The 23,671-nt window shown below is 37.0% G+C and overlaps 3 protein-coding genes and 1 pseudogene across 6 annotated transcripts; 1 reads left to right on the top strand and 3 right to left on the bottom strand.

The window, feature by feature from the left end:
• The first annotated feature begins 1,674 nt into the window (after positions 1–1,674).
• LOC111777394 lies at positions 1,675–4,094 on the top strand (annotated as a pseudogene).
• On the bottom strand, positions 4,073–9,100 carry LOC111777383 (BTB/POZ domain and ankyrin repeat-containing protein NPR2-like). Its single transcript, XM_023656952.1, has 4 exons — positions 8,125–9,100; positions 5,884–6,640; positions 4,638–4,835; positions 4,073–4,539 (listed from the first exon to the last, which is right to left on the bottom strand). Exons 1-4 carry the CDS (start codon positions 8,644–8,646, stop codon positions 4,274–4,276), a joined length of 1,743 nt encoding a protein of 580 aa, XP_023512720.1. The 5' UTR covers positions 8,647–9,100; the 3' UTR covers positions 4,073–4,273.
• Positions 9,101–9,981: 881 nt separating this feature from the next.
• On the bottom strand, positions 9,982–20,446 carry LOC111777360 (DExH-box ATP-dependent RNA helicase DExH6). 4 transcript variants are annotated; one of them, XM_023656914.1, is made up of 15 exons: positions 20,128–20,446; positions 19,454–19,544; positions 18,962–19,247; positions 18,675–18,749; positions 18,432–18,476; positions 17,599–17,689; positions 17,410–17,468; positions 16,830–16,991; positions 16,092–16,144; positions 15,594–15,627; positions 15,294–15,383; positions 14,215–15,216; positions 11,607–12,713; positions 10,673–11,496; positions 9,982–10,396 (listed from the first exon to the last, which is right to left on the bottom strand). In XM_023656914.1, exons 1-14 carry the CDS (start codon positions 20,240–20,242, stop codon positions 10,846–10,848), a joined length of 3,861 nt encoding a protein of 1,286 aa, XP_023512682.1. In that variant the 5' UTR covers positions 20,243–20,446; the 3' UTR covers positions 9,982–10,396; positions 10,673–10,845. The 4 variants fall into 4 exon arrangements, with proteins under 4 accessions (XP_023512682.1, XP_023512690.1, XP_023512699.1 ...); XM_023656922.1 differs by having other exon boundaries at positions 10,694–11,496; positions 20,128–20,242; XM_023656931.1 differs by lacking the exon at positions 9,982–10,396 and having other exon boundaries at positions 10,673–11,135; positions 11,311–11,496; positions 20,128–20,445.
• Positions 20,447–20,860: 414 nt separating this feature from the next.
• Positions 20,861–22,833, bottom strand: LOC111806197 (oxygen-evolving enhancer protein 2, chloroplastic-like). The gene is made up of 4 exons (XM_023691582.1): positions 22,464–22,833; positions 21,892–22,124; positions 21,435–21,485; positions 20,861–21,273 (listed from the first exon to the last, which is right to left on the bottom strand). The coding sequence occupies exons 1-4, from the start codon at positions 22,720–22,722 to the stop codon at positions 21,013–21,015; spliced, it is 804 nt and encodes a 267-aa protein (XP_023547350.1). The 5' UTR covers positions 22,723–22,833; the 3' UTR covers positions 20,861–21,012.
• Positions 22,834–23,671: the final 838 nt, after the last annotated feature.

Here is a 23,671-nt window from a genome sequence, read left to right as displayed (position 1 = left end):
AGCTATTGGCCTCATTTCCTTTTCCCAACATTTTCATACTCGAATCTATTCATACTCGCTTCCACAAGATGACACGTGGAAAAAATTAATTTTCATTTGGTAATAAAATAAACTATTTACCTAGATTTGGACAAAATATTTATTGTCATAATAAATCCATTATTTTTTTAAAATTTTTATAACGATTTTGTAACCTCCTAGTGCACCTATTAATATTTCTTCAAATTTATTCGGATTTAATGAGCAATTAAATAGGATGGAAATTCCAAATATATAAATTATCTTCTTTTTTTTTTCATTTTATTTGTAAAAATAGTAAAGAAAAAAAAAAGGAAATAAAGAGTAATTAAATTAAAAATATGGATATAAATATATATTCCCTCTCCAATTAATTTTGTGGTTTAATGAATTTAATAGTAAAAAGAGGATGGGGTGGATCTTGTCAAACATTTTGATCATTAAAAAATTTAAGTGTACTTAGTCAACTATTTTATTTTTTTTTAATCATAAATTCATTTGCATTATACAAAAGCATAACATTTTTAAAATTTTCGCTTTTTATTCTTGAATTTTTAATTTAAAAAAAAAATACTTTTAAAATTTGAAGTTATTTAAAAAAAAAAAAATTCTAAAATTCTAAAATTTATAAATAATTTAATCTAAAATAGATGTATATAAATATTTGCATAATTAGTGTAGAGAAAAAGAAGAAGAAAATTGATGGTTGATTTGATGAAAAAACAAAAGCTTGTATTAGTTCATGAATTTGGGATCCAAATCATATTGGATTTGAAATTCCCTTTTGCACTTATTTTTTGCTCTAAATAAATCATTATTTCTTGACTTATCAACCTCAATTTTCACACATTTTTTTCAAAAATAAAAAGTAATTAAAATATTAGCAATAATAATTAATTTTTTTTATTTCATAATGCTCGTCGTGTGTTTCATTAAACAAAAAAATTATTTTGAATGGATGGTAAATTTTAAATTAATTTATAAATGTGGAGAAGTTCGTACCATTTTTATTTACCGATTTCAAGAATTGTCAACTTGAGTATAGTTCATAATGTTTATGGTTTGAATTTAGTTAGATTGAAACATTTATTAGACTCCGAATTATTTATTTAAATTTGAGTTCTTAATAAAACTAATATATATATATTATTTTTAATAAGAGTTGTTAATGAAAAATAATGGGGAAATTAAAAAAAGTTAAAATAAATATAGATGCACATCTATTATTTGTAATTATTTAATATTATTATTGGGTTTTCTTTATCACAGATTAATTTAGAGTAGGTATTAAAAACAGTTGACCTTAAAAACTCCAAAAATATAAAATTTATAAAACCTTAAAAACTCCAAATGAATAAAAGTTAACAATAAATACTTAGTTTTGATAGTGTTAACATCCCAACTAAACTTTTTGTTAAGTTGTTTGGAGTTATCAAAGCTTCCAATTTGGATATCCCTTTCACCACTATTCTACCTCGAAGCAGAGGCCACAATCTGAGTGCCTCTCTCTAAGTAAATTACTTTGTGGGAACAACAAAAATATGATATGGGGTCTTAACTCTGTCCACGAATCCCCCCATGTGGGATCCTTGGGATTATTCAAGGGAAGAACTGCTTCTTGAAATCCCACCATAGACGACTTTAAATTCATTATGGATAAAAGATTGGTAGTCACCCATTTACCCTTTTTGCTCTCTCTCTCTCTCTCTTTGAGTCTCTCAGATAAAAGGCTTACAGAAAAGCTGCAAGAGGAGGAGGAGAAGAAAATTTGAGGGGGTTTTTGTGGGTGGCTGTGAAGAGAAGATGTCTGGTGTCAATGCTAACTCCCTGCTGAGCCCCATGCCAAGAATTAGCAGCAGCAGCAGCAGCAGCAGCAGCAGGTCGAATGGGTGTAAGAGATTGAGTCTGTTTTCTTGTGGGGTTTTGGCATCCTCTGCTGCTGTAGCCAACCCTTCAAGATCCTCTGAAGAAAGGGTGTATGAAGTTGTTCTGAAACAAGCAGCTCTTGTGAGGGAGCTGCCCAAGAGGGATGGAGAAACAGCTTTGGATTGGGATAAAACCATACAAAATGAGGGTATTAGTGATGGGAATCTCTTGGATGAAGCATATTCTCGCTGTGGTGAGGTCTGTGCTGAGTATGCCAAAACATTTTATCTGGGTAAACTTTACCCTCTTTGCTCTACTGCTTCATTTTTGTCTTGCCATTTTTCACTGTTGGGATATGAATTGTTTGGCTGCCATAACAATGGATCTGATAGTGATAATGGTGGAATGATATCTGTCCCTTGGTTGATCCAGATTGTGATAAAAACAGGCATAGTTTTATTGTATCTCAACTCTTCATATTTATCAACTCTGTTTCTCAACCTGCAAATGATTGTTTGATTGAGCCTCTTTCTTGCTGTTCTCAGGGACACAGCTTATGACACCGGAGCGACGAAGAGCGGTGTGGGCGATTTACGGTATCAGTCATCCTCTTCCTCCAGCATCTTATCTTTTTGTCTACTGCAAACTTTGTCCATTTCTATAGAACAAGTTGGCTGTATTGCTCCATGTGGTGGTAGCCATGCTTTTCTGGTTGTTTTTGTTGATGATTCAGGTTTTTTTTCATAAGTTCTTGAACTTTAAAAAGTGTACATTGGTCGTTTGATAACTGTTTGATTTTTGGTTTTTCGAAATTGTGTTTGTTTTCTTACCATTGTCTACCATAGTTTCGTCGTTCTTAAGAAAACATTTAACTTCTTAGCTGAATTTTGTTGCCATAGCAGTTCAGAATTTTCATTTTGATGTTATCTTCAGTTTTGAACATTCAAGAGTGTAACTATTTGTAATGCAGTGTGGTGCAGAAGGACGGACGAGCTCGTGGATGGACCAAATGCTTCACACATCACACCTAAGGCTCTCGAGCGATGGGAGAAACGACTAACCGATCTGTTTGAGGGTCGAGCGTATGATATGTATGATGCTGCTCTTTCTGATACAGTCTCAAAATACCCCGTTGACATTCAGGTAAACTCACTCCTTCCTTTGTGATATGAGAACTCTGGGCTGTCATGGTTAACAAATAATCAGATCCCAATGATTTAAAACGAGCAACGATGATTTAACTACTCTCATCTTCGAGTAAAGATGGCTCACGTATGTATACGTTGTGTTTCGACAGCCCTTCAAGGACATGATCGAAGGAATGAGGTTGGACTTGCGAAAATCGAGATACGAGAACTTCGACGAGCTTTACCTTTACTGCTATTATGTTGCTGGGACTGTGGGGCTCATGAGTGTTCCTGTCATGGGATTGGCACCCGAGTCGAAAGCTTCAGTTGAGAGCGTCTACAATGCAGCATTGGCTCTCGGACTCGCCAATCAACTCACTAACATTCTAAGAGACGTTGGAGAAGAGTAAGCTTTCTTCCACAATCTTAGCAACTAAAGTTACTTTTAACATTTACAAACTACAATGCCACAAGGAAATGTTTTCGAACTTTTCGAAACTTAGCAATATGTTCTTGTTTGTTCGTATCTTTGAGGAGTTGTGTCACGTTTTGTTTCAACAGTGCTAGGAGGGGAAGAGTGTATCTCCCACAAGACGAGTTGGCACAAGCTGGGCTATGCGACGATGACATATTCCGAGGGAAAGTGACCGAAAAGTGGCGGAGTTTCATGAAAGGACAGATAAAAAGAGCAAGAATGTTCTTTGATGAGGCTGAGAAGGGCATTGGAGAGCTGAATGAAGCCAGTAGATGGCCAGTGTGGGCGTCCTTAATGCTTTATAAGCAAATATTAGATTCCATTGAAGCTAATGACTATGACAACTTCACCAAAAGGGCATATGTAGGCAAAGCAAAGAAATTGCTATCACTTCCCATAGCCTTTGGAAAAGCTGTGGTGGCCCCTCAAATTTCAAAGATGTGGTAACATCATAGTTTTTTTTTTCTTTTTTTTTCCTTGTGATTATTCAACACGTGTCACGATTCGCTCGTTGTAAATTTTAGATGTTAGATGACTTTGAAGCAAATTGACTTCACAAAGGAAAAGCTTAGAATTATTAATAATGGAACGAAAAGGTAATTCTTTAATTTCATTGATTTCGTTCCAATAGGATGGAATACGAACTTGACATTTTGGTCGAAGTTTAATGTTTTAATATTAACGTGAGCTAAAAAGTTGGTACTATTTTACAGCCCGAAAACAGAAAGGATATGTTAAGAAAATCAAGAATATTTGTACATTCAAACTCTACAGCACAGGTCTCACTTTATTTTCTCCTACCCTTCTGCTTTGCGCTCGGTTTTGGCGAGGAAGAGGATGAGTAGGACGATGAAACGCTTGATCGGTTGTTCTCCGCTAAGTCCTTGGATAATGCCTTTTGAACCTCATCTTTAAGTTCCATGAACCGAGCCTTCTTCTTCCGCTGCTCCTCTGGAGTTCCCTTTTCAAGGAACAGAAGGTCGGGCATGTCATCGGCTAAAAAGTTGTCGAGAACTTCCGAGCAATGAGGGAAAAAGCGTCGACCCGTATTCACTGTGATCAGGTGTGATGTTACATGAGTGATGAGCTCATCTTACACTCAATTGGATGAAAAGTAGAAAGTAATTAATAGATAGTGTTCTGAAAAGTACCTGTTTTCATTAGAGCTTTCATTCTTGATTGGAGTCTTTTGGTTCGCATGGATGGTGTTTCATTCGAGTCAAGCTTCAGCAAGTTGCCAGATGACCCCTTGGACGATACAAGGCCCTTATATGCTATTGTTAAATTGGCATCCGCAATATCCATTGCGAGCTTGGCCTCGGCAGGGAAAACATAACGAGCAATGGTCACTGAAACAAAGGAAACAAATGTTGGGTTCTTGATTTGATAGTGCTTAGATTTAATTTTGTTAGAATAAGTTCAAACTTTGAGGAGCTAGATTTTGTGACATATAGTATCCAACACAGATGGAGAAGAGAACAAAGCGTTGTTTAAAAAGGTGTAAAAATCTCTCCCTACTAGACTCGTTTTAAAACCTTGAGGGAAACCCCGAAAGAGAAAGCCCAAAGTGAACAATATCTGCTAGAGGTGGGCTTGGGTTGTTACAAATGATATCAGAGTTAGACACCGAGTGGTATGCAAGCGATGACATTGGGCCCCAGACACCGAGTGGTATGCAAGCGATGACATTGGGCCCCAAAGGGAGGTGGATTGTGGGGTCCCACACGGTTGAAGAGGAGAACGAAATATTGCTAATAAGGGTGTGGAAACCTCTCTCTACCAGACACGTTTTAAAACCTTGAGGGAAAGCCCGAAAGAGAAAGCTCAAAGTGAACAATATCTACTAAAAATGGGCTTGGGCTGTTACAAATGGTATCAGAGCCAGATACCGGGTAATGTGCCAGCAAGGACGCTGGTCCCCCAAGGGGGGTGGATTGTGAGATCTCACACGGTTGGAGAGGAGAAGGAAGCATTGCTTATAAGAGTGTGGAAACCTCTCCCTACTAGACACGTTTTAAAACCGTGAGGGGAAGCCTGGAAGGGAAAGCCCAAAGAGAACAATATCTACTAGACGTGGCTTGGGCCGTTACAAATGGTATCAGAGCCAGACACCAAGCGGTGTGCCAGCAAAGATGCTGGGCCTCAAAGGGGGGTGAATTGTGAGATCCCACACAGTTGGAGAGGAGAACAAAACGTTTATTATAAGGGTGTGAAAACCTCTCCCTACCAAACGTCCCTACCAGACACGTTTTAAAATTGTAAAGGAAACCCCAAAAGTAAAAGCTCAAAGAAGACAATATCTACTAGTAGTGCTGTTACATATAGCTATCTTACTATCATTACCGATGTGTGAATATATATATATATATATATAGAGAGAGAGAGAGAGAATGTCACCTCTATTTTCAAGATAATCTAGAATATGCATATCAGCCGTGGGAATCTGAGTTTCCATTTCCATGCCACCAGAAACTGAACTCCTACACATCTCTCTCTCCAACACATCAATGCACAACCGATCTTTATTAGACTCCTGTCCCTTATCAGTTATCTCATTATAATCCTTAGGCCTAGTCAGCCTCCGACAGATTGTAACCGCAGTTTGTCCATCAGCTGTACGTTCTAAAGCAGAGGTTCCCTTATCCAGAAGGGCCACAATGATTTTAGGATCCTTACGCCTTGCAGCAACATGAAGAACTGTTTGTCCCCTAGGATTCTTAAGATTGAGATCTGCCAAGCCTAGATTAAGAACCTCTTTAATCACTCTAGGATCACAATAGGCAGCTGCATAGTGAAGGGCGTAAGCATCATACAATGTAATATCAGAAGATTCATTTAAAAGAAGTTTCAATAGTTCAATATCATCAGCATCCAATGCTTTGTGGAGCCTTCTGATTTTCGTCTCACGGTTTAGGTCCACCTCTTCTACAATATTTGGTTCAGTCTCTACCTGAGATTTCATACGCAGTGACTTAATCTCACTTGCAACTTCATTTGGAAGCTCTTTTTCGATAGATATAGCCTCAAGGTTCGACCTCCCGACTCGTTGGATGCAAGGGGAGAGTAGCTGGTCCAGATGACAATGGTATCCAGCAATCAGTATAGTCATCACATCTTCCACAGATGCCTTCTCAACAAAACTTAGGAGCCGACGCTGCACAATTTAGTCGATACCGAGTAAGATTGTGTATTCACTCACGATCAGGTTGAAGAGAAAGAACCTAAACTAAAATGAAGCACCCTATGACTTGATTTTGTTATGCTAATGCAGGATAAGCAGTTGACATAGTGAACTGACCCTTTTGCAGAATCAGTATAGTATGCAGATTAAGCTATCTATTAGATTAAACTACCTCATGCTCATCTAATCCATCAGTAATCCATTAATCAATAAGCACATAGCTACCACAGGCCAAACAGCTAAGCTAATGATCTCTTTCTTAAAAGTAGCAAAAAGTTCATCTATGCTATAAATGTTGGGAGAGGAGTCCCACGTCGGTTAATTAAGGGGTTGATCATGGGTTTATAAGTAAGGAATACATCTTTATTGGAACGAGGCCTTTTGGAGAAACCAAAAGTAAACCATGAGAGCTTATTCTCAAAGTGGACAATATCATACTATTGTGAAGAGTCATAATTTCTAACATGGTATCAGAGTCGTGCCCTTAACTTAGTCATGTCAATAGAATCCTCAAATGTCAAATAAAGAAGTCGTGAGCCTCGAAGGTGTAGCCAAAAGTGACTCAAGTATTGAACAAAGGGTGAAATTTATTCGATGGCTCCAGAGAAGGAGTCGAGCCTCGATTAAGGGGAGGCAGTTTATGGGCTCTGTAGGGCTCAGAGGAGACTCTGTGGTGTACTTTGTTCGAGGGGAGGATTGTTGGATATGGAGTCCCACATCAACTAATTAAAGGGGTTGATTATGGGTTTATAAGTAAGGTATACATCTTCATTGAATGAGGCCTTTTGGAGAAACCTAAACTAAAACTATGAGAGCCTATGCTCAAAGTGGACAATATCCAATATCATACCATTATGGAGAGTTGTGATTTCTAACATTTTTTTTACCCTAACAATTCTCCCACTTGGAGACTAATAAGTCAACCAAGAATTTCATTCTCAAACGACCATCAGCATCTTCACTGCACCATATCAATTAAGGTTTTGCACACTCAAATTTCCAACATCAACACATTTTGTCTACATGTTTGCTGGATTCTTTGCACCATTTATCTTCCCCAAACACACATCACCTTCTTCCACTAATCCGCGAGTAAAATGGTATCACCACCTAATGTGTTTTATCTTTGAATGATAGACTAGTTCTTCACCAACTACATGACACCCAGACTATCTAATAAAGAATCTTCTCGAGCTGCTTTTTGCCTAATTATTCTAGATAGTCCGAGTGCCATCCTTTTAATGTTACCAATCTAATTCTATACTGCATTTCATTTCTTTTCAGTGGTTTCCCCATAAAAATCTGCGAAAGAAACTACAGTATTGGGCTCAAATAACGAAGTGATAACATGAACTATGAAAAACCAACGGATAAAACAGTAAGCTTTCCATCAAAGAGACTGACCAACAAAACCATATGGATAAGAAATATGAAGAATTTGAGAAATGTTCTCGTACCTGAACAAGCAATACCATCTCTTTCGTCTTGAAAGTGGCAGAAGCATACAACAATTGTAGAGTAAAATTAATAGCAGGGCCACAAGCATGATGGGCACAGGACTCATCCACACACGTTGACACTTCTGGTGGCAATGGCTTTAGCTTTCCCGTGTACAAGTAATTCAAGATAACCTTGAAAGCTTCAATTCCAACCTTACTGAAAGGTATCAATTGAGACATACAATATTTTGGCTTTCCATCTTTTGTGGAGCTATCCATTTCCTGCTTAAAAAGCTCATGAAAAAACAGACTCCGAGCCGCCAATATACAGCGATGAACACCAACTTCAATGCCCTCAACAACAACCACTGCATCGGTATAGTCATAGTCAGAATCATCCACTAGCTTCTCGAGGCTTGCGCTTAGCTTGTTAAGGCACAAATGGTCAGAGTTCGCAGAAGGGTCATTGCTGAATGTTGCAGCAACGTTGTTATAACTGGACCCATTTGACACATAAGAAGACGAGGAAGGATCGTCCATGGCTTAAAATATGCGTTTCCACTAAGATAACTGAAGAAAGAAGCTCAAAAGTAACAAAGATTGAACAAAATCACAATGCTCAGAACACAGATTTGGAACAAGAACTAATTGAACCAAATAGGGAAATTTCTTAACTATTTCTTGATCGAACCCATGGATGGAAATTACGTCGTCAATAATCAAACAAACACAGATAATCAAGACTCAATAGTCAGAAATGGAATCGAAATCTTACTGAAAACGCTCCGTTCAGGCGTTCATCCATGGACTAACAAAAAGGATTTCAAACCCAAAAATCAATCGACCACAAAACATCACAAAAGATTAAGCGAAGAACAAAACAAGAAGAGATGATGATCTGAGGATTGAAGAAGACGACAGAATTGACCTAGATTTATCAAGTTGCATAAATTTCTGGTTATGTTGCAACTTGTATCCTCTCATAAATTTTCAATAAAAGTAATATCATATATCTTTAGTGTACTGTAAAGCAGGGCTATAGTACAAATTTAATAATTAAAAAGTTTTATTTTTTAAAAAAGTGATTTTTTTTTTTTTTTTTAATAAAAAAAATGTTTTGATAGAGTTATTCAAATTAAAATTAAAGATTTTTACATTACTTTTTAATTAGTATATAAATTAACAAAAATTAGAAAGATTATTCGATGAAATTAAAATAAAATTTTATGGAAATAAATAAATCCATCAAAATATAGGTAAAAGCTGAATTTTGTATTTTTTTTTATCTTTAATGAAATAAAAATTATTGGATTATTTAATGATTATTTAACGGTGTAATTATTGTGTCCTTGATAATGTGATGGCGGCTGCATGGGTATGATTCTTCAATCTCAACTTGCACGCGTGCGATTTAAAATGACGATATTGTCCCTATACATATATATAATATTATTATTATTTTCAAGCCTATTTTAATTTATTTTTTTGAATGTTTGGGATAGACCGACCAAACCATCGTTTTCTCTCTCTTAATTTTTGGTATTAATTATTTAAATGAAAAGTATTGAACAAAGTTTTAAAATAATAGTTTTTAATTTTCATGAATGTATATTAATTTTGGCTTTATTAATCAAATTCATTTATTTTAAAAGAATTTAGACAGTTTTTTAAGTTCAACACGACTGAAAAACCTTTTTCAAAATAGAAATGGACGTTGGATCTAATTGTAAAGCAAAAGTCAAGTCTTGTTTTGAAAGATATAGAATTCCCGAGATTTAACATTTATACTTTTCAATCAGATTTATAGTAGCGATTCATATTTAATTAAAAATAACCGCTCGTATTTAAGTAGTATAAAATAAGAAACGAAAAAAATTCAATAAGAAACTCAACCCATCATTAGAAATACTATCATTTTCAACATCCCAGATTTTAGAATGGCAGAGAGAGAGAGAGAACAGAAGAACAGTAAATGGGTGTATTTGTAAACAAAGACAAATGAAAAGTGTAATCAAGGAAGCATATCCTCTCACTACTCATAATATCATATGCTTAACACATCTGTTCTATCATTAATGTGCTAAAACCCAGAAGAATACACCTAAACGAACCCGCGTATTGCATGGAATGCTCGGAGAGGCGGCGAAAACGAAGCCTGATCATTTACAATACTTACAACTGTGCCTGAAAGCAAGCTATAATGGATGGATTTGGTCGCTGCTCGTTTCATCAGCAAAACCCGCAGAGGAAACTTCGGCAGAGTTCCTTTCTCTTAACAGAGTCTAGACATCTGTTTAAGGGCAAACGGGAAAGATCGAAACAGGTAAGACGATGGCTCACAAGAGTACTAGTAAAAACATAGGGTTGTTCTTGTTTGAAGAAATGTATCAAATAAGTGATTTTAACCATTTCAAAATTAGTCTCGAATGTGTCCTAAAAATACGAACCCTGGTGCATGTGACTACTAAGTAAATGTTGCAAATGATCAAGATCATTAACCCCACCCCCACCAAAACAAAAACATGTGAAAGAAACTAAGGGTGTAAGAAACAAAAAACTGGAGTACCTTGTGGCTTAATTGCTTTACCTCAGGTCGTAACTGAGATTCACAGTTTCCACTAATCATTGGACAGACTACAGAGAAGCCACATCCACCACAGCATGCCCATCTGAAGCTATTACAATACATCCACTGATTTCAGTCACCTGAAGATTACCTGTTTACTTATTTATTAGACGTTATCCCGCCCCATTACCACGTGGTCGCTTTAAAGAAATGCCCCGGAGTCCATATGGTCCATACGTGCTTAATCCATACCCATTTAAACTGGGTTCTCCTGATGGAGGCTTCTGCAGTTGGGGATGTTTCTGTTGTTGAGCTGCCTTGCGCTCCCTGCGGGACTTTCTCTGTTTACGTGTTTTGTGCTCTGGAGCATGCTGCTGCTGGGTAGCATTTTGGTCTTGAAAGGGTTTGGCCGGCTGGGGATGCTCCTGCTCTCTATGTGGCTGCAGTGTTGACCTTGCATAGACTGAATTAGGGAAAGCCCTAAAATTAGGGCTTGATGGGTCACTTGGGTTTGCTGCTCTAAAATCAGGCGGTGGTAAAAAATTCTGACTGAACGGATGGTTTAAATTTGATGTTCCACTTGATTCCGGAACAGTAAAATCATTATAATTTGAAAGTGATCTATGAAACGAACTTACTTTCTTGTGTGTTTCATTGGACCTCCCAGGTACAAAATTGCTAATCTCAGTCGCATCTACCATCGACGTCAACATTTCTACTGATTCTAATGATATACCAGTTAACCCATCATAAGATAGAATGCAAGCTAAGGCGTGCATGGAGGCCCCAAGAACAGGAGGAAGAATTTTGTTTGGATGCTTTACCTGAAACACAGTAAAAAGTCATTACAATCATGCAGAAAAGGCAAGCAAGAGTGTACGAGTAAAATTAAGCAACTCCTCGAAACCAAGAATAAGAGCCTATAACCACTTACTTTGAATAAGATGGCTGCAGATAATCGCTCTCTCAAGCAGTATAACTGAGCAATATCAAGTGCCTTTGACCAAAAGTATAACCAACGGTCAACAACCACAGTTACTGAGTTATCAGGGGAGGACATAATCATCTCTTCTGGTTGTTCATTTGGTTTATTTTCTATATCCATTTTATCTTCAACAGTTTCAACAACACCAGCTTCATCATTGCCGTCGGTATCATTGACAATATCACCTTTACCATTATCATTCTCCTTTGCAGGGGCAACAGCAATCTCCTTTGCAACCATTAATAATGGGAGAGGCCCGACAACAGTACAGTTTCTTATATGTGTACCACCATCCCCACGGGTTATCTCATCATAAACAATTAGAGGGCAATAATCTGTTAGCTTGTGTGACAGTTCAAAGTTAAGGGACTGTCGGTGCAAAAGAACTCTACCCCCCGAACCAGTTTCTACAACAGCTCGTTTTCCCTTTTTCTGAGGTGGAAGTAATCTTCCCACCATTGGATATAAACCAGCCACAAGGACAGCGTGGAGTATGCCAGGGTCACGAGCATTCAAGCTGCAAGTTGAAATATCCTCAGGTATAAAACCATTTTGAACTAGTTCCATTTCGAGTTGTCTCCGCATGCCAAAAAGCATAGACATAGTGCTCGGAGAGATATGGTATTTAGAACAGAAGCGGGCCTCTTGACCCCTTCTTTTGGCATTCTTCCAGCAATCAAATGCAGCTACCACAGCCAGTTGATCACTATGCCCACCATACAAAGAAGCAAGCTCTGCTTTAGCCGCAGCAGCCTTTTTTCTTTCGCTTGGTAACATGGGAAGAGTGAAAGGGTCCTTGTAGTCAGAAGCACATGCCAGAGTTAGAGCAGGCTCGAGGCAGTTCATCAATATAGCGAAAATAAGCATCTTGCTTGTTACTGGATGAACAGGCAAAGAGCCTAATTTCTCCCCAAGCTCAGTCAGTTTCTCATCGTGTGACAAAGCCCCAATATCCTGAAGGACTAATATTGCATTACGGATAGTATCAAAAACTGGAGGGTCCAAAGTCTTCTGCAAGAAATCCTCTATCCTACAATTTGGATCAAGCAATTTCACCTGCAAAATAATTACAGAACAAAAACAATTAAACAACGATCCTACAATTAGGAATACCTTTAACAATAATAAACAAGAGATTCTTAATNTTTTTTTTTTTTTTTTTTTTTTTTTTTTTTTTTGTAAGAAACTGAAATTTCATGCGCTTTCAACGAGAAAATGAAAGGAAACAATGGCATACAAAAAACAAGCCCAACAAAAGGGAACGTTAGAACTAGTCACTGAAATAGACTCAAGTCCAACAAGATCAAACTAATATCATAATTACAGAAAGGTTGAGTGACCGAAGCCCACAATGAAACTTTGACACCTCCCAAATCTCACTACACGGCCTCTCTATTTCCCTAAAAAGCCTACTATAATACTCTAGCCAAGTACCCAACAAAAATGGCAAAGAAGCTAGCATGCCACAAAACTTTGCCCTTCTCCTTCACCATAACATAACAATCTTAATTCGAAGTCAAACAATGCCCAAATGACTGCAGACACCGTGCCCACAGATTGATAGATTGAGAAAACTGAAAAACCCTATAATAAGTGATGGAGATCCTCTTCCTGACTCCTACACAAAGCACAAACCACTGCAGGAACAACACCAAGGAGGAATGTCGTTAAAATTTTTTGTTTTACCATTCTAGAGATTTTAACCTTTTAGAGTGAGGAGAAAGCAAAGGTTGTTAGGTGCGAAGGGAAGAAAAACAAATGAAAAGAAGGAGGTACACGAAAAAATCCTTGAAACATTAGGGGTCCAAAACCTAAAGTTTATTCTCCCACAAATCATAAACTTACTCCAAAGAACAGAAAGAAGACCCACGACAGCTATCACCTCTCTCTCACGCAAGGAGATCAATGAAAACCAAAGATAATGACGAGGAGGGATCAAAGGAAGGTAAGATAGAAGCCACAAAATGCATTTCTCACTCGATATATGATATAATCACGAGAACAGCTCACAAAGAGGTTTATCACCCACCCAACAAACCCGCAAAAGTAAACACTAGACTCGTCCTCCACAAAACATCTAACACAAGGAGAAAAAGAGGGAAGATCAGAGGCAGTAACTTCCCTAAGGTTTTTACCGGGCCATTTAGCACAATTGACAACCACTCGCTCAAAAGGGTGTGAACCATGATTACTCGTAATAACTTCGTGCCATACTCCATGAATAAATGCCACAACCATTTAGCCAGAATGGCGTTGATGGAGACTAATGACATACAGTATTGCTTCTTTTATCTTCCATCTAAAACACAATTCCAAAGGAAAATGATAGCTTGCTACATAATCCACTGTTTTCATAATACTTTTTCCTTGGTTTCGTCACCATTCCCACCTCCACTCTTTTCACCACTACTCAGTCACATTCAGCTTTGGTACAATCATACATCAGAATAGCACACCAATAAACAGTTTAAAGTGCAATTATGTTTTTAGAGAGAATGGGTTATGTGATCTCAGTAAATATTACACGTGATAATAAAGAACTAGGCAAAAAACGCACCTGCAAACAAAGTTCCTCTATTGGCATTCTCTTAATTTCAGGAACTTGAAAATCAGGAAGAGAAGATGCACGAAATTTTGAATAGAGATGATAGCATATCCCAGGCTGGCAGCGACCTGCTCGTCCCTCACGCTGCTTGGCACTAGCCTTTGATATCCAAGATGATTGAAAAGTAGAAACATTACTGTAAGGATCATAACTTTTTTCTTTCATCCATCCACTGTCTATAACATAAACCACATCATCAATGGTAATGGCTGTTTCAGCAATATTAGTGGACAGAATAATTTTGCGGCAACCGGGAGGTGGTCTTTTGAAAACCTTCTTTTGCTCTTTAGAAGGAACCATTGAATGAAGAGATATTATTAAAAATTTTGATGCATCCTTGAAGATAGGGTTGATTGAAAGTCTTTCCCGAGTCTTGCTGATATCATCCCATCCAGGAAGGAAAACAAGAATAGCTCCTTCTTTCGAATCAAGACATATTTTCCCTAACAGCAGGTCTATAAGAGCAACATCAACAGAATTAGAATTTCTTGCAAGATATTTACCAATCAATCGTTGTTCTTCCTTGGAGTTGGACATGGAACTTTCCAAATGTTTTCTGATTGCTTCAGCAGTTTCTTTATGTTCTCCTCGCTCAGCCATTTCCAACGCAGTCATGCCATCCTTGGCCTGTAATTCACACATCGCACCAAAAGATAGCAGCATGCAAACATCGGAAACTCTACCCTTTCCAGCAAGCACCATTAGAGGTGATAAGCCCGTCACAGAATGCTGATAATTAAAAATTTGAGAGGATCCCTCAGAAGCAACCAATTCTAGAAGGGGATCAAATTCATCATTCAACCAAGCCAAGTGAATTGCTTCGTCCAAAGAAAGCTTGTCTTCTTCTGTTAGCTCAGTTTCTTCATCTGAAGCACCCACCGTACTATCATCAAGGTGGTTCTCTTCCGAAGATTTCACTATAGATAGCACATCCTCAAGGTAGAAATTTTTTACCTGAATATTTAAATGTTAGAATATTGGCCTAAATTACATGAAGACACAAAACTACAAGATTTAAGTGGGAGGTTTACAGGAAACGTGAATCCAGGAACACTGATGATTGGACAGCCACCAAAATATTTTGAAAACCGTTCAGCATCAATAGTAGCACTCATTAGTATCTGTCAGGATATAAAACAAAACCACACATCTCAGTCATAATCAAATAACGAGCTACCCTAAATCTTCTATTTTTCTTGTTTTCTACAATTACAAGTATTGTTTCTATTCAAATATCTATCTCATTAATAGAAGTATGAATAATTTGAATGGTATGAATAGTTGAAGAACACAAAAATATCTCAAGTAAAAACCAAGAAAATAGAACTAACCAGCCGTAGATGAGGATATGTAGGAAGCAAGTCTCTGCAAACAAGTGAAAGAGAATTGACGGAAAATATCCAAAAATTTTAATAAATAAGCCAGCTCAAAATGGAGAACTAAGGTGAAAGAACACAAACTTAAGATTAACATACGCAATCCATCAAGGAACTCTCACTCAAAGGAATCTAAATTATTAATCAAGGAAACATAGCATGTCTGAGAGAAACTCAATTGATGATTTTGCATTTAATGTAACACATGAGAAGTTTCAATAATTAAATGTATCCAAGTATTGAAGAAATCTACGACTACTTTAAAATTCAGTTTAGCTTCTCGATGGAGTTTCTTATCAAAAGATTTATGTGACATAAGAATTGGTGCATTTTTGTTTGTAAACTCGTGGGACAATATGCAGGATAACTGACAGCAGTTTTGTTTTCAATGTGGAAAAAGAGACGTGTAATAAATAGCACATAAATGAGATAACCAATGAAAGTGAAGTATACCTCAAAATTGCTAGAATGAAATCAGAGTAGCGATCCCTTTCATGAACTTCATCCTATAAACGTAGAAATAAGAATGAAGGAAAACAACAAAACTTGCGAGGAACATGTAATACTGCAAGATTAATTAATATTGAAGACAATACTGGAGGAAGTCTGTTTGTATCCGCCTCAAGATAAAAGAAAATTTGTTCTAGCAAGTCTCTTTTTTTCTTTTCTNTTCTTTTTTTTTTTTTTTTTTTTTTTTCCTGTGATGAGGAATTTATGATAAATTTAGGGTATGTGTAGCCAGAACCTTTTGAAGCTTATTTTGGTTAGAACAAAAATCAGAGTTCTCAATACAGCAGAAACATGGAAGGTATTATTTTTCTTTGTGATTTGTATGGCATGCCGCCTCTAATTTGCAATTGAACTGTTATTGCAATACTTCTTGCACCAACAGTAGCTCTTTCCTCTAAGTTGTTTTCAGTTGTTTCTGTTGGCACAGAGCTCTCTCTTCCCTGGCCCTCCCCTAGGTTGCACTTCCTTCCCTTCATGAAATCTTTTGTTTCTTATCAAAATAATAATAATCTTGTAATGAAAGTTGGTTGGGAAAAAACCTCTCTCCAGACTCCAAAAGTACATTAAGCTATGGATGCACCAAATTTTCCGGCGGTATACCCTACCAACCCAGAGCAACAAAACCACACGCAATGCCAAAAGAAAATGATAAAATCCAGAAGCGAGACATAGAAAACATACCACAATAATGTGAGTTAAGTCAGACACAACATTTTTCCTACTTTTTTCTGAAGCTTCCGTAGTTAATTTTCCCAACCCTTCAGAAATCAGCACCCTTAACAGAATACCATTTGTGCAGAGTACAATTGATGAGTGCCTGCCACCTTTACTTTCCAACCGTATCTTCCATTATAAAAAGAAAACGTCAGTTAATATAATGTCTATGAAAGCTATATTAAGCAAGATGTTATATAAATCCACATATATTTAAGAGGAGAATTCCAAAAGTGCCCCTTGCTAATAAGGAGTATCTGCTGTTGCATAAATTCTCAATATAAGCTACAGAATAAGGAAAAAAAACATGATTTCAATCCAGCTGAACCCCGAACAACAGGTACATCCATGCATTTAGATCATACAAGCACCAAGAACAAAACGTTTGAAATGATAAGGTCCTATCCTATTTCCATCATGAACATCTTCCCAACATCAGTTACTTCAAGATAATGAGGCCCACATTGAAACTCCAAAGGAGAATAAAACTCTATACTAGATTGCTAATGAGATATCTTTTTATGTAAACTACCAGCAGAAAGAATACCTTGTATCCAACATCACTTCCAACATTTTCTCCCCTTTCATAGGAGATTCGCTCAGAAACTAAAACAGAAGAAGAAAACAATAAATTCAAAGAAAATGGAAATAAGAATGGTTAATATAATAAACTAAGTTTAAAAAGCTAATTATAGAAAGAAAAGAGATATCCAGAAAGGTAATAAATGGCGCAAACCTGATGTCGCAGATATTCGCCGAGGTTGAGTACAGATTATCTTACATGCCTCTCCCTTACCCCACATATAATCCAAAAGAAACTGAGGAACCTACACCATATTATCAAAAGAATTATATAGCACGCAACAAAAATAACTAAATCCCAAGCAATTTTACAATTCTTATTTTGAAATAATTTGTAAAATAGGTACCCTTTTCATTCTAACGTTGTANAAAAAAAAAAAAAAAAAAAAAAAAAAAAAAAAAAAAGGGTCTCTTAAGTGGTGCTGGAAGATCATCAAGCTTTCTGGAGGTCATTTCGTTAAAGAAAAACAAAATTGTGATGGGCGTCATATTTTTCCTCTCGCTATCCACATTCAAAATGCAAGCAAAATAAGCAGCATATATATGAGCCAGCTGCTAATTTTCGGAAGACTGGGTTTTGCTAAAGAATAAATTAATACCCACCCTAGGACGAGTAAGTTTTTTTTTTTTTTTTTTTTTTTTCCAACGAGACTGGGCTTTGAAACACAAAAGAGTACAAAAAGAAAATCCATAAGGTGATTCACGAAGACGGCAATGATCATAGAGTAGGAGGTGGATATCTCATTCGAAGTTTACATCTCTTTCTTTCATCAATAAAAATTGCTAATTCTTTTCCAAAGGGTGGGTTATCAAGGACATAAAAAATCAAACATCATGCAACTTATATACAGGAAAGACGGGTGAATATATCTATTAGAACAAAAGTCATTGCATCCAAAACAGAGCATCAGGCAAGCAATGATGTATTCAGAGAAAATAAATAAATAAATAGAAAACTAGAAATCATTAAAGAGAAGATTGAGTAACCTGCGTTGTCTTTCCACACCCAGTTTCGCCAGATATGAGAACGACCTGCATAAAGCAATGATCAGACAGTTATTGGAATAGAAATTGATGCATCAGTTGAGATGAGGAAGTTAGAAGACCGACCATCACTAACTTCCAAAGAACTAGCTAAAAAATACATAACAACAATAGAGTCCTTTTGGCAGTCTCAAAATGATTCATAAATTCGAATACCATGTAGAATAAATGTAAATTAAAAGCAACCTGGTGCGATTCAACTGTTGAAGTAATGACATCTTGAAAGGATGCAATTGGAAGCTTGGATCTATCTCCTGATATCTACAAGAAGAAAAGTACCAACAGTTCGCTTCAGCTATTATGGTGTTAAAATGATAAACATACAAACTTGGGGAGGGAGGACGATTAAGTTACTGCATTAACATATGAAATGACAACGCATTTCCTATATAAGAAAAACTAAAAGAGAGAGAGATGAAGGTACAGCATAAACCAGTAAACTTCATCACTTTTGTTCATGTACTCGAAGAAACCTTTTTCAGATTTGCAACACTCTTCACTCTAGTAGTATATGATTCCACTTTCTTCATTATCTCTTCCTTGTTCATTGATGGCCTCCAGAAAATATCATCTTTCTTTCGACTTGGTTTATGGGCCTTTTTCTTGGATTTCCCAATTGTTTCCTTGCCCAACTCTCCATCATCGGGTGGGTATGAACTAAATAAATCGTCCAAAACACTTTTGGTTTTTTCAGAAAATTTCATGGTGTCTTTTTGCGGTTTGGATTTATATATAGAAACACGCCGTTGATCTCCACGTCTACAAAAGAAGTTGAGCAAATGAGAATCCTAAGCAAAGCCCGAGAAATTGTAGATGCACAGAAAATTTCATTCCACGAACATGAAAGTTACCAAATGCCTCCCAAGCTTAGGAGAAAATTTTCATTCCAAGAATATCTACATACATGGCTACACATGACAATAAGCATTCTAAACTCAGGGAAGACATTGCTAATTGAAACTTACCCATAACTCTTTGATGTCAAACCCATTTTCCTGCATTCTTCATGCACGAGAGCACGTTCACGCTTAGAAAGATCAGCTTCAAAAGTGAAAACTGCATGAAACATTCAAAAGCTAGCTAATTAAGCAGATAATGACAGACCCCAAAATTAGTACGTGGAAGAAAAATACTACGTAACAAAAAACAAAGAATTATGAGATTGAAGACATGCGAGAATGATAGGCTATAGAGAAAGTGCTTTAGTTCCAATCAAGCAAGCAGGAATCTCCAACAACCATCCTTGTCATGTTACCTATAACATCAATTACAATTTCACAGATGAACAGGCAGAAAATCTCAGGTTCCTACCTACCAAGGCATAGATTATTGTTCTGCCATTGTGAAATATCGGCAAAAACATTTCGAAGTGAAAACAGAACCAATCCCGTTACTACCGAAGAATTAATAAGATAAGTCATGAGAAGCAAACAGTCCCTGCCTTGAAAATCACACATAACTTTTTAAAAGCAAAAAACCGAAACACATGAAAGAAGAAGCAATCACCCATAGCCGAAAAGCACAAGACCCATTAAAGCAAATAACCATTTCTCCATTCCATTGGAAGATGGCAGAAAAACAATTGGATAAACTCCATCTTATTTTCATTTCATAATCTGGGTCATGGTTTCCAATTTACCTTCATCATTGGACAAGCAAAACCGCTCGAGTGCCTGAGTAATTTCACTGTCCGCGTCTGCAAATGCCTTGGGTTTCGGCTTTTGCTCCCCCTTCTTCTGCTTCTTCTTCGCCATAGCTTTTGTATCTGTAGCGTCTTCCTTCCCCCAACTGGTTTCAGGAGCTTTTTTCTTCAGCTATAAGAAACCTAAAAGGGAGAAGATACAGGAGACAGAAACAGCATTTGAAACAATTAGGCAGTGCCCTAAACTATGTACGGCGCTTGCTTTTCCCTCGGCTTTCATCGACGTATACCTTTCTTCGCTCTCTCTCCCCCTCTCTGTTCCTCTCTGTCTGAAATGGGCCACTGCTGAACTGATCACCGTACCGGGTTGCAGGCCCAAACATTTCGGAAGTGAAAAATAATATATAATATATTTGAATTATTTTAAAATTTTAAAACTCTACTAAACACAAAATTTAATTTAATTTCTTATAAATTAACTCATTTTTTAAAAATTTAAAATCTCATTAGATTTATTAGACACAGAAAAAAAAAACACAATGATTTTGTAGATATAAAATATATCGTTTGAGACTTATTATATATTTTTTAAGGTTTATGGACTAAACAACGCTCAAACTTAAAGTCTACGTATGTTTAATACATAATCCACTTATTAAAAGACAGATGGGCGGTTTCGATGAGATCAAATGTAAATCCAACTTTCATTTGCTCGTTCAATTTCAAACGCTTCATCGAACAAATGCGTAAATGTATTCATCCAAGCGTAAACACAATGCATTGAGAATCCCTTTCATTGGTTAAGGTAATGTTCTCCACAATATACATCATCAAGCACCACTCTTCTCACATTACTAATCAACAACATTGTTCCTCTCTGAATTAAGCAACGCTGAAGGAAGCGGCTGCACCCTCCACAAACTTCCTTGCTCCTTTAAACCACCTCTTGTCTCCTGCTTGTGCCTTGCAGATGTAAAGCTTTCCATCCTTCACAGCTGCTGTGATCAGCTGGTGCTTCCCTCCCTCATCTCCATCAGCTGTTCTTGTCAACACTGACAAGAAGTAGTATGGTTTTCCTCCTACTTCCAACTCCGAGCTCTCCAATACGTTCGCCGTTGCCACCGCATCCGGGTCAAATCCACCCTGATCAATTACATTTTAACTCGTCAACTCGGGTCGAGGGTGGCCTTAGTGGTAAGTGTTTGAGATGTTCAGAGATATTGAATTCATAGTCTAAAATGGGTATTTGTTGAGTTCGTATCAGTGGCAATCACAATGCATCATTTATTTTGTTGTCAAATTACCTCAGAAGCAGTCTTTCCAAAGTAGGCTTGTTTCCCCAGCAAATAGTCAACCTGCAAATGCCAAGTTAAAGCTCATCAATTGAATCTGGTAACGATTCAACAACATTCCAGTTGATTAAGTTAATGTATTTGGTTCGAAGAGCTAACCGCTCAAGTCTACTGCTAGTAGATATCATCTTTTTTACCGTTACGTATCTCCATCAGTCTCACAATTTTAAGACGTGTCTATTAGGGAGAGGTTTCCACACCCTTATAAGGAATATTTCGTTCCCCCTCCAACTGACGAGGGATCTGATACCATCTATAACCATCCAAGTCCACCACTAGTAAATATTGTCTATTTTAGCCCATTAAATATGGACATCAACCTCATGGTTTTAGAACATGTTTACTCAGGAGACGTTTCGATGTGGAATCTGAAATCTGAAGTAAGTTTAAATGCAGAGGAGAGTGTTACCTGAGAAAGGAATTCTTCAGGGGAGCCAAAGTCTTTAATGGATTTCTTGTCAGTTGGATTGATAATGACACTCAGATTGCTATTGGCATCAAAGTTGTCTTCATATCTAAGTACTTGGCCTGGGAATTCCCTTTCTTTGCTTGGATTCCACTTGGCAGGAACTGAAAGCTTGAACCCATCTCCATTGTATGGCAAGTAGTCTGTGTTGCTCTTTGGCTTTCCAAACACATTGGCTGCAATTTTTAATTTCATGAAAACAATCGAAAGATCATCAAAAAGAGTTGCTCAAACTTCAGTGCCATTAATTCAATGCACATTATTTGAATTTGCAGTAGCATACCAAACTACAGAAATCAAGAACAGATCACAAAATCACATTCTCAACGGGGATCTCTTGCAAGATTCAAAGCATCCACGACAAATTCTAATCAAAATCCCTAAAGCGCATCACACAATTTACTAGGGAAAATGCTTAGGTCTGTTCAATTTCTAGGGTTTCATGGTCATTGCAGCAGAGAATGAGATGATAACTGTAAATTTGTTAAAATTCTGAAGCGGACGATTTAAAGTACCAGCTTCTCCATAGGCAGCATCAGCGGGAGAAACCTTAGAGCCAAGAGCGGCAGCACCGATGAGGACAGTGAGAGCCAAGCGGCGAGACATAGCACCGCCATCCTCCTCCAGAGTGGGCTGCTGCTGCTGCTGCTGCTTTTGGGCACGGCAGACGAGTAGCTGCGCCGGCTTGATTGGCGCCACCTGGCGAGGGGAAGAAGAGGATCTGGCGGCGGCGTTGAGAGCGTGGTGGTGAAGGAAACAAGAGGTGGAAGCCATTGTTGGAGGGTGCAAGTGAGAATGGGAATGGAAGAGAGTGTAGAATGTAAGGTGGATTTTTGTGTTGTTGGTGTTATGGTGAAGTTCTTGTGTGTGTGTGGAGGAAAATGGATTGGGGAAGATGAAGAACACGAGGAAGGGATCAGATTATCGATTTTTGGATAAGGCTTTTCAGGTTCTGATTGGTGCCACCTGTACATTTTGCTGCACAGTCAGCAATGTCTCACACTCTGCCCTTCTCCCATTGTTTTGTCCTCAAATATACCAATCATTTAATATATATATATATATATATATATATATATTATTTTGAAAAAAAATATTTATTTCAAATAATTATTTAATATAATTTTTATTATAACATCTTAACAAATTTAATAATATATTATGGAACGTCATTCCCAAACACTCGAATTCAATATAATTTCACATTTAAAAAATATTGTGGCTCCGACCTCTTAGCTATTAATGAGAAATCTCGTATTTCTCTTTTAAATAAGAGGTGGGTCCTTACATGGTCCGATCCCACGGGTTAAATGGACATCCATGTCCATAACTAGATTGATAGTTTTACCTCATTTATTGTCTAAGAGATAAATAAATTGAATAATTATTTTCTTATTTTTATAACAAATTAAAATTAAAAGATTTATGTTTGAGACTGTGACACCCTATTCAATAATTTACTAGTTAAAATGGTTTGAGCTCGCGAATTTTTGTACCCGGATTACTTTTTCATTCGTGATCATTTTAAAGAACGTTATATTATCTATTAGTCCTATTATATTGGGTAAATAAATGTTTAGTTTTTAGTCTACGTAATTCGGGTATGATTAGTGACTTTTAAGACAAATTTACTGTATAACTATACAAACCCAACTCGTGCTTTAAAATGACTATTGATGCTTTATCCCGAAGCTATGCTCGAGTTGATAAGTTATTTATTGAG

The sequence above is a fragment of the Cucurbita pepo genome, chromosome LG01 (assembly GCF_002806865.2).
Source record: "Cucurbita pepo subsp. pepo cultivar mu-cu-16 chromosome LG01, ASM280686v2, whole genome shotgun sequence".
NCBI lineage: Eukaryota > Viridiplantae > Streptophyta > Magnoliopsida > Cucurbitales > Cucurbitaceae > Cucurbita > Cucurbita pepo.
The sequence above is the reverse complement of the archived record's forward strand: the minus strand, read 5'-3'. Positions and strand labels throughout refer to the sequence as shown.

What these genes read in the sequence shown, in the direction of transcription:
- LOC111777360 (XM_023656914.1), bottom strand. Translation starts at nt 20,242, where the DNA reads ATGGCGAAGAAGAAGCAGAAGAAGGGGGAGCAAAAGCCGAAACCCAAG. An exon ending in GCGAATATCTGCGACATCAG is followed by an intron (nt 17,469 to 17,598) that starts GTTTGCGCCATT and finishes CTTCTGTTTTAG; the next exon opens with TTTCTGAGCGAATCTCCTAT. An exon ending in TTCCTGGATTCACGTTTCCT is followed by an intron (nt 15,217 to 15,293) that starts GTAAACCTCCCA and finishes TTAAATATTCAG; the next exon opens with GTAAAAAATTTCTACCTTGA.
- LOC111806197 (XM_023691582.1), bottom strand. Translation starts at nt 22,722, where the DNA reads ATGGCTTCCACCTCTTGTTTCCTTCACCACCACGCTCTCAACGCCGCC. An exon ending in TGCTGCCTATGGAGAAGCTG is followed by an intron (nt 22,125 to 22,463) that starts GTACTTTAAATC and finishes TAAAAATTGCAG; the next exon opens with CCAATGTGTTTGGAAAGCCA. An exon ending in CTGAAGAATTCCTTTCTCAG is followed by an intron (nt 21,486 to 21,891) that starts GTAACACTCTCC and finishes TGGCATTTGCAG; the next exon opens with GTTGACTATTTGCTGGGGAA.
- LOC111777383 (XM_023656952.1), bottom strand. Translation starts at nt 8,646, where the DNA reads ATGGACGATCCTTCCTCGTCTTCTTATGTGTCAAATGGGTCCAGTTAT. An exon ending in AGATGGTATTGCTTGTTCAG is followed by an intron (nt 6,641 to 8,124) that starts GTACGAGAACAT and finishes TAAATTGTGCAG; the next exon opens with CGTCGGCTCCTAAGTTTTGT. An exon ending in GAAAGCTCTAATGAAAACAG is followed by an intron (nt 4,540 to 4,637) that starts GTACTTTTCAGA and finishes ACCTGATCACAG; the next exon opens with TGAATACGGGTCGACGCTTT.